Source organism: Hyperolius riggenbachi, chromosome 12, assembly GCF_040937935.1.
Source record: "Hyperolius riggenbachi isolate aHypRig1 chromosome 12, aHypRig1.pri, whole genome shotgun sequence".
Lineage (NCBI taxonomy): Eukaryota > Metazoa > Chordata > Amphibia > Anura > Hyperoliidae > Hyperolius > Hyperolius riggenbachi.
Genome location: NC_090657.1, coordinates 130,780,066 through 130,805,768, shown reverse-complemented (window position 1 = coordinate 130,805,768; position 25,703 = coordinate 130,780,066). Strand labels below are relative to the sequence as shown.

Below are 25,703 nucleotides of genomic sequence, written 5' to 3'. Positions count from 1 at the left end.
GCCGGTGCCCGGTAAAATCCTCCGACATGCAAGATGCATACTTCCGCTTAGGAAGTGACTGCAGACGCATCTGATTGGTCGCGCTAGTCCTGCGGGCGGGATGAAGGTACCGCTCCTGAACCAATCACAATCCTTCCTCCCTGATTGGTGTCAGGGAAGGAGGGTTGTGATTGGTTCAGGAGCGGTACCTTCATCCTGACTAACGCGACCAATCAGCTGCGTGTGCAGTCACTTCCTAAGCGGAAATATGTATCCTGCATGTCGGAGGATTTTACCGGGCACCGGCTGTTAGCGATGATTGGCAAATGCCTTGGGAGCCAGCAGGACTTCACTTAAGCATCTTCTAACCATCAGGTCAGCAGCAGCGGCACAGTGGGGGATCGCCGCAGTGGATTGCCAGTCAGTCCAGGGTGATCCCAGCATTCAGGCGGCGTTTAAGAGGCAGATCAGTCAAAACTGGGCAGAAGTAAGCATCCTGTATGCGGACACATGCATTGCAGGAAATACAGAGGTGCTGGTTCACACAGATATTGGTCCTTCTGATAGAAGTGGTCAGTCAAAATCTAATCGCAGAGGCACTTTCCCGTGTATGAATTGCATTCACTGCAATTCGGTGATTAGAGGTGACCAGGGGTGGTTATCTTCCTACCTCTCTGGAAGGTCCTTCAGTCTCCTACTCAGATCAGATCTCTTCTCCTCATGCTTTGTCTGTCGGGGTTCCTCAAGGCTCTGTCCTTGGTCCCTTCCTCTTTTCCATCTGCATGCACGGTCTTGGTGACTTAATCAACTCATTCAGGTTTCAATACCACCTGTATGCAGACAATACACAACTGTACCTCTCGGACCCAGACCTTAACTCCCTCCTCAAACGTGTTCCTGACGGCTTGTCTGCTATATCCTCCTTCATGTCCTCTCGCTTCCTATAGCTTAATATGAGTAAAACTCAATAATTTTTCCACCGCCCCTGAGACCGCACTTCCCACCAACCCCACCACCCCCACCACCCATCACCTTCCGAGTGCATCAGATTTGATTGTGCGGGGATTGGATTTGATTGTGCTGTAATTGTATTTGATTGTCCCGTGATCGGCTTTGATTGTCCCGTGATTGTTTGATTGCCTTTAAGACCCCACTCGCCACCACCCCCAACCCACCCCCACCCCAGATCATCCCCCTGTTACTATCCTAGTGATCTAAAAACAGTGATCAGTGAAAACTGACACCTTTTTTTAGTATCACTAGTGTTAGCAGTTAGGCCAGTTAGCTAGGCCCCTTTGTTAGGGTCAGTTAGTGCCCAGCCCACTGCACCGCATTCACCATTCGCCATCACTGTCGCTAATCAGCATTTGTACTATATAGTATCTAGTAATCATTCCTGATCGCAGACAGATCTATAGCAGTACATTAGGGTCACCTTAGTGTAGGCTCCACTAAAAACGCAGTGTTTACCCGATCAGGACTGATCGTTCGCCCGCACTTGCGTTCAGCCGCCCCACTGTAGTGACAGATTTTTTTTTCTGATCACTGCAAAAACACTGTATACTAGCTGTGGCGCTGTAAAGATCAGTTTTGATTATTTTTTTTTTTTTTTTTAATCAAAACTCAGTGACCACAGCTTTCTATCTCTCAAATACTCCCTTTTGCTAGGTAGGTGCTCTTTTTTTCTGGGTAGTCTTGGAGGAAAACCCCATAAATTTAGCAGTCCACAATGGCAAGAAGGGGGATTTCCGATGAGGCGGTATACAGGTACATGGACCAGTCGGATGAGAGCGTTTGGGAAGACTCAGCCGACGAATCATCCGGGTCCGAATTTGAACCTGTGGAAAGCAGTGGTTCTCTGACCAAAAGTGATGACGAGGCTTTGGTCCCGGCTAGAGCCAGGCGTACCAGACCCCATGTCGTTAGACCGCAGGTGGCGCAGGATCCGCCTCAAGGGCAGCAGGGTGGTGCTAGCGCTGATGAGTTTTCTTGGGGAGGCAGACACCAGCAGTGCAGCATCTCCTGGACTTGGTACCAGTACTTCCGTAGACCCTGGTGAAGTTATGAGCGCCAGCATGGAAGTTGAAACTCGTACGGTGGCACGTGCAGTAGTACCCCCGTCGCAGCCACCAAGAAGAAGACGGGCCTGTAGTACCCATAGACTCCCAGAGGTGCTGGCAAATCCAGATTGGCAATCCCCTGATTCCGCCGCACCCGTAGTGCCCCCTTTCACCGCCCAGTCTGGAGTCCAGGTGGCGACAGCTCATCTAGTAACGGCCCTAGACTTTTTGCAGCTGTTCATCACACAGGTTCTCTTGGACTTAATTGTGGTTGAGACCAACTGTAAAGCCACGCAATTCATCACCGAGAACCCGGATGGCAGCTATGCCCAGCCTTTCCGGTGGAAACCAGTCCAAGTTTCCGACATTAAAATCTTTTTGCCCCTTATCCTTCACTTGGGACTAATGAAACAGAATGTATTGCGGTCGTATTTGTCTATGAACCCAGTACATCATGTTCCCTTGTACCCTGCTGCCATGTCCAGGACACTATTTGAGTCCATCCTGTGCTTCCTGCACTTCAATGACGACTAAACCTGTCATAAAAAGGACCACCCTGCTTATGACCGGCTCCACAAAATTCGGCCCCTCATAGACCACCTGTCATCAACATTTGCAGATGCTTATACCCCTGAACAGAACATATGCGTAGACGAGTCCCTCTTGCGCTTTACCGGGCACCTTGGCATCAAACAGTACATCCCAAGCAAGCGCGCCCGGTATGGGGTGAAACTGTATAAGCTCTGTGAAAGGGCCACAGGCTATACATGTAGTTTTAGGGTCTATGAGGGAAAAGACTCAAAATTGGAGCTGGTCGGATGCCCTGACTACCTGGGGAGCAGTGGAAAGGTTGTGTGGGACTTGGTGTCACCCTTGTTCCAGAAGGGGTACCATCTTTATGTGGACAACTATTACACAAGTGTGGCCCTCTATCAGCACTTAAAGTTAGAAGGAATCCGATGCTGTGGCACTGCGCGGCCTAGTCGCCAGGGCTTCCCCCAACGGCTCGTTACCACCAGACTTGAACGGGGGCAGAGGGCCGCCTTGCGTACGGGCGACCTGCTCGTGGTGAAATGGAGGGACAAGAGGGACGTTTACTTTCTGTCCACCATTCACACAGACACGACAGTCCAAATTCAGCGGGCAACTGAGGTCATTGAAAAGCCCCTTGTCGTCCACGAATATAATGTCAACATGGGAGGGGTGGACTCCAATGACCAGAGGTTAGCGCCCTATTTAATTTCCCGGAAAACAAGACGCTGGTATAGGAAAGTGTCTTTTTATATGATTCAATTGGCAGTTTACAACAGCTTTGTTCTCTACAGTAAGGCTGGGAGAACTGGATCTTTCCTTCAATTTCAGGAACAGATCATTCTAGACCTCCTGTATCCAGGAGGTGCCAGCCCCCCCCCCCCCCCCCCCAAATGCAACTAGTTACCACGAGCAGGTACACTATTAGAACCTAGGGAACTCCAGACACAGGAGTAGGCACACACTCAGTGGTATTTCGCACATTGTCCCAGGGGGAGGAGAGGTAAGCTTGAAAACGAAACAGGTAAGCATAAAAGTCGGAAGAAGGATCAGTTTCCATGCTTGATATTTCTGATCTGTGCTGGGTTGGCGATATAAGACGGCATGTTTGAATTTCCCTTGAGTGTGGACACCCCTGGTTTATATGTGATTTACTTTGGGCCTATGATGATACTTTAATGCCACACAGAGTCATCTATATTGGCAGGCATATTGCTGTATACTACAGGCATAATGCTGTATACTAAAGTTCTGAGGCCCAGTCACATAAGTTGGTGGCTCACCATGAGTGCAGGATGGCACCAGTGTCTCTCTCTCCTGAGGTTATCACTGCCATTGATGTGGAGGAAGATCTGCCATTGATGTGGAGCAAGGTATGTTTGCCGTTCATTTTTCCTTTCAGCCCAGAGTGCATTACTTGTATACCCAATATAAGGAGTATAGCAGAAACTCCTAATACTGGCCATACATGTAATGATTGCAGAGACCCTAAAATGCCAGGACAGACTCCACAAATGACCCCATTTTGGAAAGAGGACACCCTAAAGTATTCTGTGAGGTGCATGGTGAGTTCATAGATTTTAGTTTTTGTCACAAGTTAGCAGAATTTTTTTTTTTTTACAAAGTGTCATTTTCCGTGAAGTTGTGACAAAAAATACAATTTTCAATGACCTCACCATTCCCCTCATGGAATACCTTGTTGTGTATTCTTTCCAAAATGGGGTCATTTGTGGGGTTTAACTGTCCTGGCAAGTGGGAGGGGGGTGTGCTAAATTTGGAGCACCCCTGTAAAGCCTAAAGGTACTCATTGGACTCTGGGCCCCTTAGCGCAGTTAGGGTGCAAAAAAGTGCCACACGTGGTATCGCCGTACTGACCGCTCTGACACGGAGAGAGAGCCGGAGCACTTCCAGCGCCGCCACCGCAGAGCAGCCGCCGCCGTGCATCTCTCTCACATGTGATTCTCTCACAAGTGACTCGGCGGCGGCGGCGCTGGAAGTGCTCCCGCTCTCTCTCGGTGTCAGAGCGGTCAGCTGTTTGATGAGAGAATATATCGGCACCTGGTCCTGGGGGGGAGAGAGGGGTCGGGCAGACATAGGCATGCTCTGCATGCTGAAGCAGTATCTGATATGCGGCTTTGCGTCAGGAGCTTGGGCAAAAGGATACATAGTATAAAAATTAGATTGATTTTTAAGTTCTGCATTGGCTTTTTGGCTCACTTAAATACTAAATAAAACATTGCTATAGAGATTTAAATTTCACTTTAAGGGGCTAACAGTTACTCTTTAATAACTCTGCCTTACCTTGGTCATCCACCATTGAGTTCCCGCCCTCATCCTTTAGGAGTCCTATACAGTCAACCTTTCTTTTTTTTTTTTTTTTTTTTTTTTTTTTTTTTTTAGAGTTGATGTACGTGTAAAACTTTTTTGGGTTAGATTTGTTATCCCTAGCGATTTGATTTTCAGCTTCGATCTTTGCCAGCCTAATTTCTTTTTTACAATTTTTATTGCACTCCTTATAATTGCTTAGTGCAGCCTCGGCCCCCTCCTGTTGTAAGACCTTATAGGCATTCTTTTTCCTCTTCATTTTATCCCTAACCTTTCTATTCATCCATAGAGGCCTTTTTTTATTCCTAGAGAGTAAAACTACTTCAGCATTATTTATTACTACCCTGGAATTTTTTATTTTTACAGACTGACATTTCTAAACATTACAGTTGTATGTTGCTGGTGTGGCAAAGTTTGTATTTTGGCTGTGTTGTTGCTCAGTTACTGGAAGTCCAAGAGACTATCAGAAAAGTTCAAGTTTTTTTCCTATTTCAGACTTGCATAGATATATCCTGACTCATAAATTGATTTCATTGCAGAGGGTCTGATGCATTTGAACTATACTATAGTTTATTATCCTGGCTTCAGTTTCTTTTCTTACTTTTGTTTTGCAGACTCCGACCATTGGACATCGAGTTTATGAGGCGCCTGAGTAAGGTGGTGAACATTGTACCAGTCATTGCTAAAGCAGACACATTAACTCTAGAGGAGAGAGAGTATTTTAAACAACGGGTAAGTCTCCATTCACTGTGGGGTTTCTTGGTGAAGTAGCATCAGTGTGGGTTGGGTGTTCCCTCTTTTATAAATGGTGTACACCCACGAGGTAGTCAGCCGACCCTACACTAGACAACACCCTGATCACTCATGCATGCACGCATACAGGGGCAACGTTCGTTGAAGGCGATCGCCAGATGTATTATTTGTTGTTATCCTCCAGTGTGCAGAGTTTTGTACATGCCCTTCTCAAAAAATTAGCATATTGTGATAGTTCATTATTTTCTGTAATGTACTGATAAACATTAGACTTTCATATATTTTAGATTCAAATACACACAACTTAAGTAGTTCAAGCCTTTTATTGTTTTAATATTGATGATTTTGGCATACAGCTCATGAAAACCCAAATTTCTGATCTCAAAAAATTAGCATATTTCATCCGACCAATAAAAGAAAAGTGTTTTTAAAACAAAAAAAGTCAACCTTCAAATAATTATGTTCAGTTATGCACTCAATACTTGGTCGGGAATCCTTTTGCAGAAACGAATGCTTCAATGCGGCGTGGCATGGAGGCAATCATCCTGTGGCACTGCTCAGGTGTTACGGAGGCCCAGGATGCTTCGATAGTGGCCTTAAGCTCATCCAGAGTTTTGGGTCTTGCGTGTCTCAACTTTCTCTTCACAATATCCCACAGATTCTCTATGGGGTTCAGGTCAGGAGAGTTGGCAGGCCAATTGAGCACAGTAATACCATGGTCATTAAACCATTTACCACTGGATTTGCACTGTGAGCAAGTGCCAGGTTGTGCTGAAAAACAAAATCTTCATCTCCATAAAGCTTTTTAGCAGAAGGGAGCATGAAGTGCTCCAAAATCTCCTGATAGCTAGCTACATTGACCCTGCCCTTGATAGAACACAGTGGACCAACACCAGCAACTGACATGGCAACCCAGTGGGTACTTGACACTGGACTTTAGGCATTTGGGCATTTCCCTCTCCTCAGTCTTCCTCCAAACTCAGGCACCTTGATTTCCGAATGACATGCAAAAGTTGCTTTCATCCGAAAAGACCACTGAGAAACAGTCCAGTGCTGCTTCTCTGTAGCCCAGGACAGGTTCTGGCGCGGTTTCTTGTTCAAAAGTAGCTTGACTTGGGGAACGCGGCACCTGTAACCCATTTCTTGCACACGCCAGTACACGGTGGCTCTGGATGTTTCTACTCCAAACTGTCCACTGCTTCCGCAGGTCCCCCAAGGTCTGGAATCTGTCCTTCTCCACCATCTTCCGCAGGGTCTGGTCACCTCTTCTCGTTGTGCAGCGTTTTCTGCCACACTTTTTCCTTCCCACAGACTTCCCACTGAGGTGCCCTTGATACAGCACTCTGGGAACAGCCTATTCGTTCATAAATTTCTTTCTTACCCTCTTGCTTGAGGGTGTCAATGAAGGCCTTCTGGACAGCAGTCAGATACGCAGTCTTACCCATGATTGTGGTTTTGAGTAATGAACAGGCTGGGAGTTTTTAAAAGCCTCAGGAAGGTGTTTAGAGTTAATTATTTGATTCAGATGATTAGGTTAATAGCTTGTTTAGAGAACCTTTTCATGACATGCTAATTTTTTGAGATAGGAATTTGGGGTTTTCATGAGCTGTATGCCAAAATCATCAATATTAAAACAATAAAAGGCTTGAACTACTTCAGTTGTGTGTAATGAATCTAAAATATATGAAAGTCTAATGTTTATCAGTACATTACAGAAAATAATGAACTTTATCACAATATGCTAATTTTTTTTTGGACCTGTATATAATGCTGACCTAAGCTGTTTGTATCGCCATTATCATTTGGTGGATAAGTGTCTAAAGGTGGCCATACATCTGTAGACTTCAACGATCGACCATCAGATCCGATAATTATTGAATCTGATGAAAATCTGTGCCGCCAAGAACATGCCAGAACAACAATTTGTCCAGTTTCGAGCCAAAATTGGTCACATACATCGCACGGACATGCTTAAAAATCTCAGGCCGACATGCTCCATCAGGTGCGCTAGGGTAAGGGCATGCAACAATCAAGAATGTGACGGAAACCCCCGGCCACTGTCCCTCCTAATGGTTGTATTGTCCCCATCCCTCAACCCCCTTGTCCCATGCAGTTTCACTTTACCTCTCTGTACCCTATTTCCGCATTCTAGCCCAACATGGCTTCCAGCATATACCACATGGTGCACAGCGTGAGGTCACACACGCTCCACCCCCCTCCCCCAGTGCTAGAACGTCTGCCACCAGAGGGGGCACAAATGCAGAAGTACAGACGGAAGACAGGTAAAGTATAACTGCATGGGCACCGGAAGGGGGGGGGGGGGGCAGCAGCTAGGGACGGAGCATGGTGGCTGGTCAGAGGGAGTTCTGTCTCTTGGTCGATTGGCTGCCAAAATTGCTAGATGTATGGCTACCTTAACACACTATGCTTAAATTATTATTAGTCTGAGGATCAGATGCTGGCCAGAACTCTCTGCATGCAGTTTGTGTGTTCTCCCTGTGTTTTATTTTTCCCTGAAAATTAGACCTACCCTGAAAATAAGCCCTAGCTGGAATTTTGAGCATGCTTGAAATATAAGCCCTACCCTGAAAATAAGCCCTAGCGAAAGTTGAGGAGGAAGAGGTGGCCAGCAAGCAGAGACACCGCGTTGCAGTGCCGATTGGGCGCCAGTCCTGTCATCTCAGCACACAGTAAGGTTATCAGCTGTGGAGGGGTGACAGGGCAAGTGCCTGATCAATATAGCATACCTTCAAATACAACAGTACAAAGGAACAGAAAATGTTCTGTTGAGAGACACTTCCTGATAGAAATATAAAATATACCCTGAAAATGAGCCCTAGCATATCTTTCCAAGAAAAAAATTATATAACACACGGTCTTTTTTTGAGGGAAACACAGTACTAAGTAAGTTAAAGGGACACTATTGATTAACATGTGTTTTTTTTTTTTTTTTTTAACCTGAGTTAAGGGGCCCATACACCTAACTATTTACCTGCCGATATACAGCAGAGTCGATCACTGTGATCGAATCTACTGTGAAATCGTTGTGCAAACGCTGACCGAATGATCGATTTCCGTCTGAAATCGATTGTTCCCGTAGATCCGTCCATGCGGAAGATTTTGCTCGATCGCCGGCGGGTCGGGAGTGCGTCGATAGCGGCGTTCGAATGACCAACTCTAGCGGCAATACATTACCTTCTCCACCGGCGCGTGTCACCGCTGCTTCTTCTTCGCTGGGTTCCGGCAGGCTGCACTTCTTCCTGTCCCGACAGGAAGTTTAAACAGTAGAGCGCCCTCTACTGTTTAAACTTCCCCGGACAGGAAGAAGTGAAGCCTGACGGAACCCAGCGAAGAAGAAGCAGCGTTGACAGGGGGGACACACGGCGGCGGAGCAAGTAATGTATGCAGGGAGGCAGTGGCAGCTTCACAGATGCTGAATCGATTTCATGCTTATGTAAGTAGTTGTGGAGCACTCCTCAATAATGCAAGGCGGATGTGCCACTGTATGACCAGCTGCACTCCAGTCATTCAATCGTAGAATACAAGGAAACCGGCACCATCCATTCCATATAGCTCTTTTATTAGCTATCTAACAATGAATTTCACTATATATATTTACCCCTGCAGCATCCCAGAATAACCAATCATAAACTCCAAAACCTATCAAACTACGCGTCATGTTGGTCAGTTCCCCATCAGGTCCGTCAGAGCGGCAGCCTGGTGGGAGTGGCCCCAGCACAGGGTGTGCGCCGGAGTGGAGGCGTCCGTTGGTGAGGTGGGGGAGAGCTCAGTTTGAATCATCCAATAGCAAAACCAGGATATTAGTCTCCCATCAGGTCCGCATAAGGTGAGACCGGAATGATTGGTTAGATAGGTTTGGGAGTTTATGATTATGATATGGAATGGATGGTGCCGGTTTCCTTGTATTCTAGAATCGATTTCATGCTGAAATCGATTCACAATCTGTTTGCAGTAAAGGCAGCCATACGATACCTCTCGGGGTCTATCTGTTGATCGATCTGATGGCAAATCGACCAGTGTATGGCCACCTTTAAGGTAGCTATACACTGGTCGATTTGCCATCAGATTCGACCAACAGATAGATCCCTCTCTGATCGAATCTGATCAGAGAGTGATCATATGGCTGCCTTTACTGCAAACAGATTGTGAATCGATTTCAGCTTGAAACCGATAACAATCTATGAAGCTGCTGCCCACCAGCTATACATCACCTGATCTGGCCGGCACGACTCCCCCGGTCTCCGCTGTCTTCTCCAGTCTGGCTGGCTTGCTTCACTGAACTTCCTGTCCAGGGGCAGTTTAAACAGTAGAGGGCTGTGACGCTGTCGATATGACATATCGAATGTGTCATGAAGCCACAAACGCAAACTTCATTGCAAGCGACCAAAATGACTTTTTGCTTGGGTTAAATATACCTTTTTTTTTCTCTTCCCCCTGACTCTCTGGTGGCGTCTAATTACAAAAACCTCTCACCTACATGTGACAGGTGATTTCCTGGCCTCATGTGACCCCCTAGAGAGCTTATAAGCTCATCCATCAGATGAAGGGTAGATATCAGCTGACAGAAGCTCATAAACTGCGGTTTTCTCTAGACTGATCGGCCCCGGTCTCAGCAGGAGATCTAACACCTAGCCTGCTGCCCGAGCTTCAAAAGACTTCTGACCCTAGGAAAACCGGTCTGGGATCTCACAAATATGAAATCATTCTTTTGTCGTAAAGATGACTTTCCAAAGAGGCAACAGCCTTTAGAACCCGCTAATTATGAAATTCGGAACAAACCACACAATTGGATGTTTCTGAATTAACGGTAAGCCCTGCCAAAGCAGAGATATACATTTTGGGGTCACCGTTCACTCTAAACCCCCCAAGCTTGATATCGTTATCGTTAAATTCTGATCGACCTGAAAATGTTATTAGATTTAACATAACCTGCATAGTTTGAAGACTAGCACACCTATCATGATTCGGGTATATTCTTGTGTCCATGAGAGGGGCGGGCAGATCTCATGCTCCAAAAGGGTGTGTGATCCATGCCCCTAACTCCTCCTTACTGAAGTGAGGGGTATAACTTAACGGGGCCCTGCTTGTTCAGGGTCCTTTACCTTTAATCTGACGTCGAATTAACATCAAATCGACCAGCCCGCAGGACACGGGCCAAAATCGCCATTTTTGATTTCTAACCAGGCCTCTGGCCGCATGGCAAAACCGCTATCTTGGACTTTACGCCAAAGACTTGCGATTGCCGCATGGACTACCAATAATGGTATTTGAACTGTATATTCAGACATTCTGTTTCTTTTCATCTCTACTCTCTATCAAACCAAACTGTTCTAAAGTAAGCTCTGTGTGTATGTAGTTTTAGAATAAAATGAACGATTTTTATCGTTCAGGGCCCGTTACCACTATCGCGGTTTCCGCCGCGATTCCGTAGTTTCCCCGCACATGAATCGCACAGGGAAATTCTGCCATAGGGGATAACTGCGCCGCGGCCGAATCGCTTGCGGGAGCGATTCGGCCGGAACCCCCCGCAGAATTTGCGCCGGAGGCTGCGAATCCCATAGCCGTGCATGGCACGGCTCGGCTCATGGGATTCGCCTGCGATCCCGCCCACCCGCTCAGTGAGAGACGCACGCCGCACTAGTGAAAACGAGCCCTCAGTCTCGTGCCTGTTCTGGTCATCTGATTACTGCTATAACCAATCTGCCCTCTGAAGAGTCAGTCATACTACCGCATTGTTTTATTTGCTTATAAATTGTTGATTTGCTAGCTAGGTTGTAAATAAGTTTCTTCCGTTTTAGGATTAGCTAGTACCAGATTTCCTGTGCGAAATTAATAACTTTAGTTTCTCGATTGTAAATACTATTCGAGATTGCATCATATATGGACCCAGTAATCTTTCTTCAAGCGTCACATAGTTTCTCGATTGTAAATACTATTCGAGATTGCATCATATATGGACCCAGTAATCTTTCTTTAAACGTCACATTGCTCATAGTCTTTAAGCCTTCGGAAGTGACTATTCCCCGAACGGTGACTGGAGCATGTCGAACGTGATTGGGCTGGCTACCGTATTATGATAACGTTGGGGTCTCTTCGCTCCTGGCAAAACGAAGAGTGGTGGCAGTGTATCTCCTCGATTTCCAGCGCGTATGCTAACGGGAGCAGATTAGACTGGATTGGCACGCTCTGTCGCATTAACCTTTCACCCTCTGATATCCAGCAACCGGTCTCGTTTTCCGTCTGCACCCGTACTTCCTGCGTACGCTAACGGGAGCAGATCTCGAAGGAACCGCGGGGCTGGATTGTCACAAGGATGCTCTACTGTTTAAACTTCCTGCCGGGACAGGAAGTTCAAGGAGGCTGGAGCCCGGAGTGGAGAAGAAGACAGCGGAGACCGGGGGAGTCGCGCCAGCCGGAATAGGTAATGTATCTCCGCTGTATTGCGTCGCTCGTCGGGCATTCGAACGCCGCTATCAACGCACTCCCGACCCGCCGGCGATCAAGAAAAATCTTCCAGACGGATCGATGGGAATCGGCGGGAATTATTGATTTTGGACGGAAATTGATCGTTCTGTCAGCGTTTGCGCAACGATTTCACAGCAAATTCGATCACAGTGATCGAATCTGCTGTATATCGGCGGGAAAATCTTTAGGTGTATGCAGTGGCGTAGCTAAAGAGCTGTGGGCCCCGGTGCAAGTTTTACATGGGGCCCCCCCAAGCACTCTATACATAACAATTGATACGGCGCACCAAAACCTGCCAAGGACAACCCCAGTGTCAGAGGTGCAAGAAAGGGATGGGGAACAGTGTGTTAAAGATTACTACTATTCAAAGCATCTATAGAAGTGATTATTACCAGCACAGGACCAATAGAGAGCTAATACTGTGATAGAGGGTGGACCCTTCGGGGCCCCTCTGGCCTAAGGGCCCCGATGCGGTCGCTACCTCTGCACCCCCTATTGCTACGCCCCTGGGTGTATGGACCCCTTTAGAGAGAGTTCCTGAAGTGCTGGTAAATAATGATGTATACTTTGCTTATCTCTTGTTTACTGTAACAAATTCCTTTCACTCTGAACTGATGGCACTGTCTTTTCTTTTCTAATGGGAGAGTTAATGAGGGGAGGGGAGTTTCCCTCACAGTGTAGTTAACTCTGTGTGTAACTGTGTGTGAGAAAGATCTTAGAAGAAGCTGCATGTTTCTGAGCTGTCTGCAAGAGAGCAGAGGAAATGTAACTCGTTTTAAAAGTGTAATTGTCTGTGACAGCACAGCTTTTTTTTTTTTGGCTTTCAGGGAAAAATACTCTGTAGTCTGATATGCAATAAACACTGGCTGTGCATTGAAACAGACACCCCTTTGCGAATGATTTTTCCCAATAGAGCTAAACCCTACACACAATGAATTAAAGCTTTTGCCTCTAAAATTTAACATGAAAAATAGGAAAATGTTTACACAGCTACTTAGACAGTATTTGTACATTGTCAATTTATAACACTTGGGTATTGATAGTATTCCTATAACTTGCTTCCCTTTTTTCTGTTTTTCCCCTTCACATGTTCAGTTGCAGACTGTATCACAGCAGCGCGCCCGGCGCTGCTGCTGTGGCGATGCAGGGGGCAGGAAAGAGCTTTCCTGCCCCCTGCATCGTCACAGCAGCAGCGTCGGGCGCGCTGCTGTGATACACTCTGCAACTGAACATGAGAAGGGGAACGTGGATTAGGAAGCGGCCGCTGCCTAAGCAGGTAATAGGGGAGGGGGGGGGGCCCTATACTGGGGCACTACCTACCCATACTGGGCATTTTACTAGCTATACTGGGCACTATACTGGCTATACTGGGCACTATACTGGCTGTACTGGGCACTATACTGGCTGTACTGGGCACTATACTGGCTGTACTGGGCACTATACTGGCTGTACTGGGCACTATACTGGCTGTACTGGGCACTATACTGGCTGTACTGGGCACTATACTGGCTGTACTGGGCACTATACTGGCTGTACTGGGCACTATACTGGCTGTACTGGGCACTATACTGGCTGTACTGGGCACTATACTGGCTGTACTGGGCACTATACTGGCTGTACTGGGCACTATACTGGCTGTACTGGGCACTATACTAGCTATACTGGGCACTATACTAGCTATACTGGACACTACCTACCTATACTGGGCATTATACTGGCTAAACTGGGCACTATACTAGCCATACTGGGGCACTATACTAGCCATACTGGGGCACTATACTAGCCATACTGGGGCACTATACTAGCCATACTGGGGCACTATACTTGCTAACCTGGGCACTTTACTAGCTATACTGGATACTACCTACCTATACTGGGCATTATACTGGGCACTATACTGGCTATACTGGGCACTATACTGGCTATACTGGGCACTTTACTAGCTATACTGGGCACTACCTACCTATACTGGGCACTATACTGGCTATACTGGTCACTATACTGGGCACTATACTAGCTAAACTGGGCACTATACTAGCTATACTGGACACTACCTACCTATACTGGGCACTACACTAGCTATACTGGGCACTACCTACCCATACTGGGCACTATACTAGCTATACTGGGACACACTGGGGGGCTGCACCAATCCAGCATTTCCTACCCCTGGCTTATATGGGGGTCAATAATTTTTCCCTGGTTTTTCAGGGAAAAGTTGGGGGGTCGGCTTATATGCAGGTTGGCTTATATGCGCGTATATACGGTATAAATCGTTGGTTGTTACAACAAAAAATGTCAGTTAAATAGATCATGTAGGAGATACAAACAGTGATATTTGAGAAGTGAAATGAAGTTTATTGGATTTACAGAAAGCGTGCAATAATTGTTTAAACAAAATTAGGCAGGTGCATAAATGTGGGCATCACAAAAAAGAAATGAAATCAATATTTAGTAGATCCTCCTTTTGCAGAAATCACAGCCCCTAAACTCTTTGGGCTGGTGCACCCCGAGCGGCTTTTTCAGCGTTTCTGCAGCCGCTTGCGGCTGCGGATACGCTTGGTCAATGTATCGCAATGGGGTGGTTCACACCAGAGCGGGAGGTGTTTTGCAGAAACGCATACTCCCGGGGTGAGGCATTTTTTGGATTGTGGATGTGTATCTGCCTCAATGTTAAGTATAGGAAAAACGCAAACCACTCTGAAAAACGGCAGTTCAGAGCGGTTTTGCAGGCGTTTTTGTTACAGAAGCTGTTCAGTAAGAGCTTTACTGTAACAATATCTGAAATCTACTACACCAAAAACGCTTCACAAAACCGCAAAATGCTAGCTGAGACGCTACAGAAAAATAACAAAATGTGTTTCAAAATCTGCCAGCATTTTGCGGAGCTGCTAGCGTGTTTTGGTGTGCACCAGGTCTTTCTGTAGGTTCCAGTGACCGTCTGGATTCTGGTTGAAGGTATTTTGGACTATTCTGCTTTACAAAACATGTCTAGTTCATTCAGGTTTGATGGCTTCCGAGCAAGGACAGCTTTCTTTAATTCACACCAAAAATTTTCAATTATATTCAGGTCTGGGGACTGAGATGGCCATTACAGAGGGTTGTACTTGGTCCTCTGCATGAATGCCTTAGTGGATTTTGAGCAGTGTTTAGGGTCGTTGTCTTGTTGAAAGATCCAGCCCTGGCACAGCTTCAGCTTTGTAAATGATTCCTGGACATTGGTCTCCAGAATCTTCTGATACTGAGTGGAATCCATGCCTCCCTCAACTTTGACAAGATTCCCAGTCCCTGCACTGACCCCACAGCATGCTGGAACCACCACCATATTTTACTGTAGGTAGCAGGTGTTTTTCTTGGAATGCTGTCATTTTTTCCTCCATGCATAACGCCCCTTGTTTTGCCCAAATAACTCAATTCTAGTTTCATGAGTCCACAGCACCTTTTTCCAAAATGAAGCTGGCTTGTCCAAATGTGCTTTAGCATACCTCAAGTGGCTTTGTTTGTGCTGTGGGCGGAGAAAAGGCTTCCTCTACATCACTCTTGCATACAGCATCTCCTTGTGTAAAGTACACTGAATGGTTGAACGATGCACTGTGACTCCATATGCAGCAAGATGATGTTGTAGGTCTTTGGTGCTGGTCTGTTGGTTGACTCTGACTTTTCTCACCATTCGTCGCTTGTCTATCCGAGATTTTTTGTGGTCTGCCACATTGAGCCTTAACTTGAAGTGAGCCTGTGGTCTTCCATTTACTCAATATGTTCCTAACTGTAGAAACATGCAGCTAAAATCTCTGGGACAGCTTTCTGTATCTTTCCCTTAACCACCCTGGCGTTCTGATAAGATCGCCAGGGAGGCTGCGGGAGGGTTTTTTTTAAATTAAAAAAAAACTATTTCATGCAGCCAACTGAAAGTTGGCTGCATGAAAGCCCACTAGAGGGCGCTCCGGAGGCGTTCTTCCGATCGCCTCCGGCGCCCAGAATAAACAAGGAAGGCCGCAATGAGCGGCCTTCCTTGTTTTGCTTACACCGTCGCCATAGCGACGAGCGGAGTGACGTCATGGACGTCAGCCGACGTCCTGACGTCAGACGCCTCCGATCCAGCCCTTAGCGCTGGCCGGAACTTTTTGTTCCGGCTGCGCAGGGCTCAGGCGGCTGGGGGGACCCTCTTTCGCCGCTGCTCGCGGCGAATCGCCGCAGAGCGGCGGCGATCGGGCAGCACACGCGGCTGGCAAAGTGCCGGCTGCGTGTGCTGCTCTTTATTTGGCGCAAATCGGCCCAGCAGGGCCTGAGCGGCAGCCTCCGGCGGTGATGGACGAGCTGAGCTCGTCCATACCGCCCAGGTGGTTAAACCATGCTGGTGAACAATCTTTGTCTACAAGAACTGTGGTAGGGGTGGCTCAGCACCCTGTAGAAAAAGGCACAGACAAAAGAACGGGAGCCCAGTAGTGCAATACGTCAGTAATCACAGAAAGGTAAAGGAGTAAGGAATACTACTCAAAAAGGAGGGTTGCGGGGGGCAACCAACCACAGGAAGCAGGTGGAGACAACACTCGGGGTGGTCGCTCTCTAAGAAGAAAACAGGGGACAGAAATCCACTGTGGAAAAAGCACTAGTGTTATGTCACCACCCCTCGGACAGGGAATGTCCGGGGGTATACTTAGCACAACAGGGGAAAGAGGCGCCCTGGTGTGATAAAAGCATCTAAAAACAGCTTAAAAACAATAAGTATTATGAGGTAGCTTACCTCAATGACGAAATCTCTGTAATAATACAATATATTTTTACTTAGCACAGGCAACTCATTTTGCGAGTCTTAGCCCGCTTCCTCAGGCCAGTAACAGTGCCTATAACAGAAAAAGAACTCCTCAATATACCCATTTGCGGATATCAAACACAATAGTAATAACAAGATCATAGATAATGCATGACGTAACAATAGATCTGTCTCTATATACACATATATATATATATATATACACACAATAAGTCTGTCTCTAGACATATACACATACACGCAGCTGTGTATACACATACACGCAGCTGTGTATACACATACACGCAGCTGTGTATACACATACACGCAGCTGTGTATACACATACACGCAGCTGTGTATACACATACACGCAGCTGTGTATACACATACACGCAGCTGTGTATACACATACACGCAGCTGTGTATACACATACACGCAGCTGTGTATACACATACACGCAGCTGTGTATACACATACACGCAGCTGTGTATACACATACACGCAGCTGTGTATACACATACACTCAGCTGTGTATACACATACTCGCAGCTGTGTATACACATACTCGCAGCTGTGTATACACATACACGCAGAAAAGCTGTGTGTGTATATAGAGACAGATCTATTGTTACATCATGCATTATCTATGATCTTATTACTATTATTGTGTATTGCTCAGCTCGTCCATACCGCTGCAGGGGATCGTATGGCCCCGAGTGTGTTTTTTTTTTTTTTAATAAAAATGATTTTATATTATGTAGCTAGCACTTGGCTAGCTACATGTGTCCCCCGATCGCTGCCGGCACCCTCTGATCCCCCCTAATCGCCGCCCTTATACATACATCCCCCCCGGAACCCGCGATAGTGCAGCCTCTCCAATACTCTCCAGGCGTCGCTATGGGGAGGATCGGGACTGCGCATGACGTGAGACGTCATGTCCGATCGTCGACAAAGCGACGTCAGAAGCTGTTCGGGGAAGTTGCGGTTCTCACGGGATTGCGGCTAGGTAAATATAGCTGGCGGCGATCGGGGGGTTCAGAGCAGTGCTGGAGGACTTGGGGAACGTGTAGCTAGCCTAGTGCTGGCTACACTATATAAAACAAATTTGCAACAAAAATTTGCCTCCCGCGGCTGTATGGCTGCAAAAATTGAACGCCAGGGAGGTTAAATACTCTTTCTCATAATTGGATTCACTTGTGTATGTAGGTCACTGAGCTTACTAAGCCAGTTTTAGTTTCAATAATTTAGTTCTAAAGGTTTTGGAATCATTAAAATAACAGTGCCCAAATGTATGCACCTGCCTAATTTTAACAATTGTGCACTTTCTGTAAATTCAGTAAACTTATTTTCACCTTCTCAAATATCACGGTGTGTGTCTCCTATATGTTTAAATGACATTTTTTATCGTAACAACCAACAATTCATACAGGAAAATCATGACGATAAACAAGGTTCCCCAAACTTACATATCCCACTGTACATTCTGTTATAGAGGAGGTATGAGAGATGATGGCGTGGTTTCAAGGAGACAGGGTAAGTGGCTGAATAGTGTAATGTTTAACCCCCCTGGCGGTTTGCAAAAAATCCGCCAGGGGGCAGCAAATCTTTTTTTTTAATTTTTTTTTTTTTTTTTTCATGTAGCGAGACAAAGTCTCGCTACATGATAGCCGCTGCTCAGCGGCATCCCCCCAGCCCCTCCGATCGCCTCCGGCGATCGGAGATCAGGAGATCCCGTTCAAAGAACGGGATCTCCTGGAGGGCTTCCCCCGTCGCCATGGCGACGGGCGGGATGACGTCACCGACGTCATCGACGTCGTGACGTCAGAGGGGACTCCGATCTGCCCCATAGCGCTGCCTGGCACTGATTGGCCAGGCAGCGCACGGGGTCTGGGGGGGGGGGGCGGCCGCGGCGAGAGGAATTGCGGCGGATCGGCGGGTAGCGGCGGCGATCAGATGCTACACGCAGCTAGCAAAGTGCTAGCTGCGTGTAGCAAAAAAAAAATTATGCAAATCGGCCCAGCGGGGCCTGAGCGGTGCCTCCCGGCGGCATAGCCCGTGCTCAGCACGGGCTTACCGCCAGGGAGGTTAAGGACCCTGCTCTGGCATAGCAGACCTTGGTTCAAATCTCTGCTCTTTCTGTTCGGTAAGCCAGTAGCTCAGTCCGATAGTAGAAAAGAACTGTACAAATGTATAAATGACGTTCTTTGTTTTGCAAAGGCCTAATGAAGGGATGTTACTGACCCAAAACAGACTAGTGTCGTTGTCTGAAATGATTATGCAAACAATGTCTACATACTTTTTGTCTGCAATTATATTATGTGATTCCTCTTTGAAAGGGCTGACCTCTTATATGTGAAGTGATGCATACAGAAAACTTTACTGGAAACATTTTTGATATAATAGTTGAACACCACTATTTTTATTGTGGTTTCTTATATCTATCCTCTTACTCTTAAATTTGTATTGGCTCAAGTGTGGTGGACTACTCTATATATTTTTGATTAAGTAATTGAAGGCTCCTCTCCCAAATATTTTATACACATACTAGATTCTTGGCAGAGACTGCCCTGACTGGCCACCTCAGTTGAGAACTGACTAGCTTGTGAACATGGCTTAACAGTGCAAAAGTTTTATTTCACTTTACATGCTTATACACCGCTCATATAATCAATAATGCTCTGTAACAGAGCTTGCAGTGATTGAGAAAAAAATAATTTTAAAGGAATTGATTTGATTCCATGCAACTGAAATTTAGATTCTCTCCCAGTCAACACTTAATTGCATTAAATTGGAAATGTATTAAAAATGGTTCTAATGAGTACAGTTACATTTTGCATTGATGCAATAGTTTCATTGTATCATCAAAATGTAAATCCCCAATACACCATAGCACATTTAACATTTTTGGCATTATTCATACATGGTTAGCTAGGTTTACAATGATGGCTTACTGTTCTAATGTCAGTTCTATCCAAACTCCTACCCTATTCATTAATTGCCTACAAGAGGTAGTCTGGGAGAGGGGCACCTACCAGTCTTTTTTGTGAATGCAGCTGGTGTTGACAATTGCCCAAATCCAAGCTGCATGCACTTTGCAGGGAAGTTAGTAGCACATCAGTGTCAATCTTTTTAGATTCTATATGTTGTACAAGGGTGCTAAATCTGTGTCTTTTTGACATAGCCATGGCTAGCAAGGTGGCATAGTGGATAGCAGTCTCACTTTTGCAGTGCTGGGTCCCCAATATAAACTCCAGCCAGGGAATCATCTGCATGGAGTTTGTATGTTCTCCCTGTGTCTGGGTGGGTTTCCTATGGGCACTCCAGTTTCCTCCCACATCCCCAAAACATACAAATAATAATTTAATTTACTTCCCTCTACATTTGCCCTACACTAAGATGGACATATGATATATGTGATACGGATTAGATTGCCCCTCTGAGGGATGGTTAGTGACAAGGCTATACATTCTGTAAAAGCACCTGTATGGATAAAAATGGTTTAAATGTAAGTTTCAGTTGCATGTGCCAGCAGAATAATCCCCTTCTGAACTGTGATGTTCCCATTACAGATCCGTCAAGACCTCCAAAACAATGGTATAGACATCTATCCCCAGAAAGAGTTTGACGAGGATGCAGAAGACAGGCTGGTGAATGAGAAGATCAGAGTAAGTAGTGGTCTACACATTTATATTAGGGAAAATTACAATCTACATTCATGCTGATAATCCTCCTTCTGTTTTTCTTAGGAAATTATTCCATTTGCTGTTGTCGGCAGTGACCAAGAGTATCAAATCAATGGCAGGCGGATATTGGGCCGGAAGACCAAATGGGGAACCATTGAAGGTAATGTGGAAGCTTCTACCAGTGAATATATTCAAATGTATACATTTGTGATCATGGTGCAATATTGTCAGCTGTGTTCAATGTATAACACTATTAAAGGATACCCGAAGTGACGTGACATGATGAGATGGACATGGGTGTGTACAGTGCCTAGCACACAAATAACTATGCCTTGTTCCTTTTTTTCTTTCTCTGCCTGAAAGTGTTAATTATCAGGTATGAGATGGCGACGGGCAAGTAGGGGAATCCTAACGGCGTGGAGCTGTGAGTGAAAGCTCCCACCCGTACACCTACACTCTGGTAATGGAGCCTGTGTGTGCCAGAGGGAGATGGACACGCTCCTGATATATACTTTACTACTACGCTCTGCTGTGGGGTATTTAAAAACTCTGAGGGGGCAGGACATGTCACACATCCTCACTGAATCTCTATCAATATTGTAGTAAATATATCCCATATGGAAACAAAACGTCTAGGCCTCTATAGATAAATAGAAAGGTTGGAGATTAAATGAAGTGCAAAAAATGCATATAAGGTCCTAAAACGGGAGGGGACCGAGGCTGCCTTAAGCAATTGTAATATTAAATAATTAAATTATGCAGGAAGAAGTGAGGCAACACTAATTAAATATAAAAAATAGACCAGACACCTGGCCCGGATGGCATACATCCTCGAGTCCTAAGGGAATTAAGTTTAGTCATCAATAAACCCCTCTATCTTATATTTTGTGACTCAATTGGCAGAGTTCCAGCAGATTGCCGTACAGCCCACATTTTCCCATTATTTAAGAACAAAAAATCAGATCCGGGAAATTATAGACCTTTAAGCCGAACGTCAGCTGTGTGCAAACTATTTGAGGGGGTACTAAGAGATACTGTACAAGACTTCATAGTAGAAAATAATCTTATTTCTCAGCATCAGCATGGGTTTACTAAAGACAGGTTCTGACTAACATGCTCAGCTTGTATGAGGTAGTGAACGCTAATGTGGATATTGGGAATGCTGTAGATGTGATATACTTGGACTTTGCAAAGACCTTCAACACTGTTCCCCACAAAAGTATGGTGCAAAAGTTGAGGATGCAAGGACTGGGGAAGAGTCTGTGTGCATGGATAGGGAACTGGTTAATGGTCAGAAAACAAATAGTTGTGGTCAATAGATCTTATTCAAAATGGGTGACTGTTAGCGGTGGGGTCCCACAGGGATCAGTATGTGTTCCAGTACTCTTCAATATATTTATTAATGATCTACTAGATGCAGTAGAAAGCAATGTTGCTATTTTTGCAGATGACACAAAATTGTGCAGAATCATCAATTCACAGGAAGATGGTGACATATTGCAACAGGATCTGGATAGGATGGCTATATGGGCACATACATGGCAGATGAAATACAATGTTGAAAAATGTAAAGTCATGCATTTTTGTCGTACCAATGGTCTAGCACCATGCAAAATAAATGGGATACAGATGGTGACCTCAAACTCTGAGAAGGACTTAGGGGGACAAGAAGTTAAATAATCTTATTCAATGTCAAGCCGCTGCAGCTTTAAGAGACTCTGAAGCGAGAATAAATCGCGCTTCAGAGCTCATAGTTAGCAGGGGCATGTGTGCCCCTGCTAAAACGCCGCTATCCCGCGGCTAAACGGGTTCCCTTACCCCCCAAATCCCTCCCGCGGGGAGCGAGCAGGGAATCGGCAGAAGCAAGATCCGTCCTGTCGGATCTTATCAATCGAGCCGCATCAGCGGCTCGATTGATAAGGAACATCGCGGCCGCATCTACGCGTGTAGATGCGGCTTTAGAGGGGATCTAATTAACATGTATAAATACATCAGAGGACAATATAAAAGCTTGGCGAATTAACTTTTTGTCCCTAGGCTTTCACAAAGGACTAGAGGACATGATCTGCGCATGAAGGAAAAAAGTTTTAGACATTTATTTAAGAAAGGGTTCATTACAGTAAGAGTAAATAAGATGTGGAATGCATTGCCACAGGAAGTAGTTATGGCAAATTCTATACCTGCATTAAAAGGGGGCTTAGATGCTTTCCTTGTGTTGAAAGAAATCTATGGCTATAATTATTAGATAATACCCAGTGGTGTTGATCCCGGGATTTTATCGGATTGCCATCTGGAGTCTGGACGGAATTTAATCCCTTTTGGGGCTATTTGGACCATGCCTTGTAAGGGTTTTTTCCCTTCCTCTGCATCAATAGGGATATGTGAGGGAGCAGGCTGGTGTTGTACTTTTCTGTTTGAACTCGATGGACGTATGTCTTTTTTCAACCCAAATAACCATGTAACTATGAACTTCCGCTGTCGTCATTTGGTGGAGGGGGCACCCAGAGGTCACTGCTGCACTGGAAATATGGCAGGGTGCTTGCCGAGAGCCCACTTTTGGGCCAATTATTTGGTCCCAAAAACTTGGCTTATGCTCGAGTATATGCGGTGCTCTGTAAAGCGATACAGACGGTGTTAACGATATATACACTGTGTTCCAAATTATTGTGCAAATTGTATTTAAGTGTCCTAAAGATTAAATATTTTGATGTTCAATTGAACTCGTGGATGGTATTGTCTCAGGGCTCTTTTGCTCACTAAAATCAATCTTGGACACCTCTGATAACTAGAAAACAGTTACATAAGGGGGCACAAAGCATCTAGAGTACATGTTTAAGCAATAGCTTTATATGAATTAAGTTTGTACTGTTTTGCTAATCTATATGCTTTGTTTTCCCTTATGTAATTCTTTGCTATTATTATATCCTTTAACCACTTGCCGACCGCACACTCATAACGTGCGTCGGCAAAGTGGCAGCTGCAGGACCAGCGACGCAGTACTGCGTCGCCAGCTGCAGCCTAATTAATCAGGAAGCAGCCGCTCGTACGAGCGGCTGCTTCCTGTCAAATCACGGCGGGGGGCTCCGTGAATAGCCTGCGGGCCGCCGATGGCGGCTCGCAGGCTAGATGTAAACACAAGCGGAAATAATCCGCTTTGTTTACATTTGTACGGCGCTGCTGCCCAGCAGCGCCGTAAGGCAGATCGGCGATCCCCGGCCAATCAGCGGCCGGGGATCGCCGCCATGTGACAGGGGACGTCCTGTCACTGGCTGCACAGGACGGATAGCCGTCCTGTGCAGCCCCGATCACCGGGGGAGGCAGCAGGTAGGAGAGGGAGGGGGGAATTTCGCCGCGGAGGGGGGCTTTGAGGTGCCCCCCCCCGCCACCCACAGCAGGCAGGAGAGATCAGACCCCCCCAGCACATCATCCCCATAGAGGGGAAAAAAGGGGGGCAATCTGATCTCCCTGCCTGCACCCTGATCTGTGCTGGGGGCTGCAGAGCCCACCCAGCACAGATCAATCAAACCAGCGCTGGTCCTTAAGGGGGGGTAAAGGGTGGGTCCTCAAGTGGTTAAGGTGAGATGAGCTTTGAAACCCAGAGGGGTTGATAATCCCATATCTTTGTTTGTGTGAATTACTAGTTTGCCAGATGAGCCAGATTTAACCACCCTGGCGTTCTATTAAGATCGCCAGGGCAGCTGCATGAGGGTTTTTTTTAAATAAAAAAAAAACTATTTCATGCAGCCAACTGAAAGTTGGCTGCATGAAAGCCCACTAGATGGCGCTCCGGAGGCGTTCTTCTGATCGCCTCCGGCGCCCAGAATAAACAAGGAAGGCCGCAATGAGCGGCCTTCCTTGTTTTGCTTAGATCGTCGCCGTAGCGACGAGCGGAGTGACGTCATGGACGTCAGCCGACGTCCTGACGTCTGCCGCCTCCGATCCAGCCCTTAGCGCTGGCCGGAACTATTTGTTCCGGCTGCGCAGGGCTCAGGCGGCTGGGGGGACCCTCTTTCGCCGCTGCTCGCGGCGGATCGCCGCAGAGCGGCGGCGATCGGGCAGCACACGCGGCTGGCAAAGTGCCGGCTGCGTGTGCTGCTCTTTATTTGATCAAAATCGGCCCAGCAGGGCCTGAGCGGCACCCTCTGGCGGTAATGGACGAGCTGAGCTCGTCCATACCGCTAAGGTGGTTAAAGGAAAAACTACTAAAAACAGGTGTTCCGTATTATGAAAGGGAATCTCAAGTGAAAATGAACTAGCAGCAGAACTTCCGACGCCCAAGAGGGCAGCCACGGCACACAGAGCTCCTGGAAACTTGTACACTTTCCTTTGTAAATCTTTTTCTTAGTAGCGTTACTTTTTTTGTTTTTGTTTTCTGTTGTTTTTTTAGTTTAGTTTAGTTAGTTTTGATAGTTTTTGTTGCCGTTATAGCTGCCGGGGCTCAGTGCAGCTCCGCAGCAGCCACCTCTCCACGTGGGAGACATGCGCACTGTGTCGCATGGTGGAGCATCCACCCGCCGTCCCTGCTTGCGTGACCGGCTTCCTCCACCGACCACCGGACCAGCAGCGCTGTCCTCAGCGGACCCAGGCACTCTAACCCTCCAACCCTGGACCACACAACAGGAGAGTAGTACCTGGGCCGGCCCCGCATTTCACTGCCGCCAGCAGACAGCTACGAGCCTCCACACATCACTCCTGGAGAGAGACCCAACGCAGCTTCTTCTCTTCACAGCCACCTCTGCCACACACAGCGGCAGCACTGCGCCAGCACTGCGCCAGGTCTCAGACGCTGCCACACATCGGCAGCATCGCGCCAGGTTTCAGCTGAAGCCCATCTCAGCTGTAGACGCATCCGCCTCCTCTCTTCTCTGCATTGTGTCCAAGTGAGCCCAGGACGCTATCGGGGAAGCCCGGCAGTGAGCTGACACTCTCCCTTGCCTTTTCCACCCCCCGCAACAGAGTTTCCAGCCCCCACGTGCTCCCCACGTGGTGAGGCCTCCGCCATGACGCTGCCAGCCTTCCATTTGGGAACTCCTGCGGCACCAGCTCCTCCTCTCCTCTGCTCCTGGTGACTCTCGGTCCCTCTAGCCGCACTCCATCCAGCCCTTGTTGTCCGCTCTGGTTCATCCTGGAC

At 46.7% G+C, this 25,703-nt stretch overlaps 1 protein-coding gene across 1 annotated transcript in view; it reads left to right on the top strand.

The window, feature by feature from the left end:
- LOC137542196 (septin-9-like) overlaps positions 1 to 25,703 on the top strand; it is a 106,090-nt gene that overhangs the window by 64,459 nt on the left and 15,928 nt on the right. Inside the window, exons 4-6 of the mRNA XM_068263925.1 lie at positions 5,510 to 5,627; positions 20,459 to 20,554; positions 20,636 to 20,732. Of these exons, the coding sequence (XP_068120026.1) occupies positions 5,510 to 5,627; positions 20,459 to 20,554; positions 20,636 to 20,732 (311 nt within the window). The remainder of the gene's footprint in view (positions 1 to 5,509; positions 5,628 to 20,458; positions 20,555 to 20,635; positions 20,733 to 25,703) is intronic.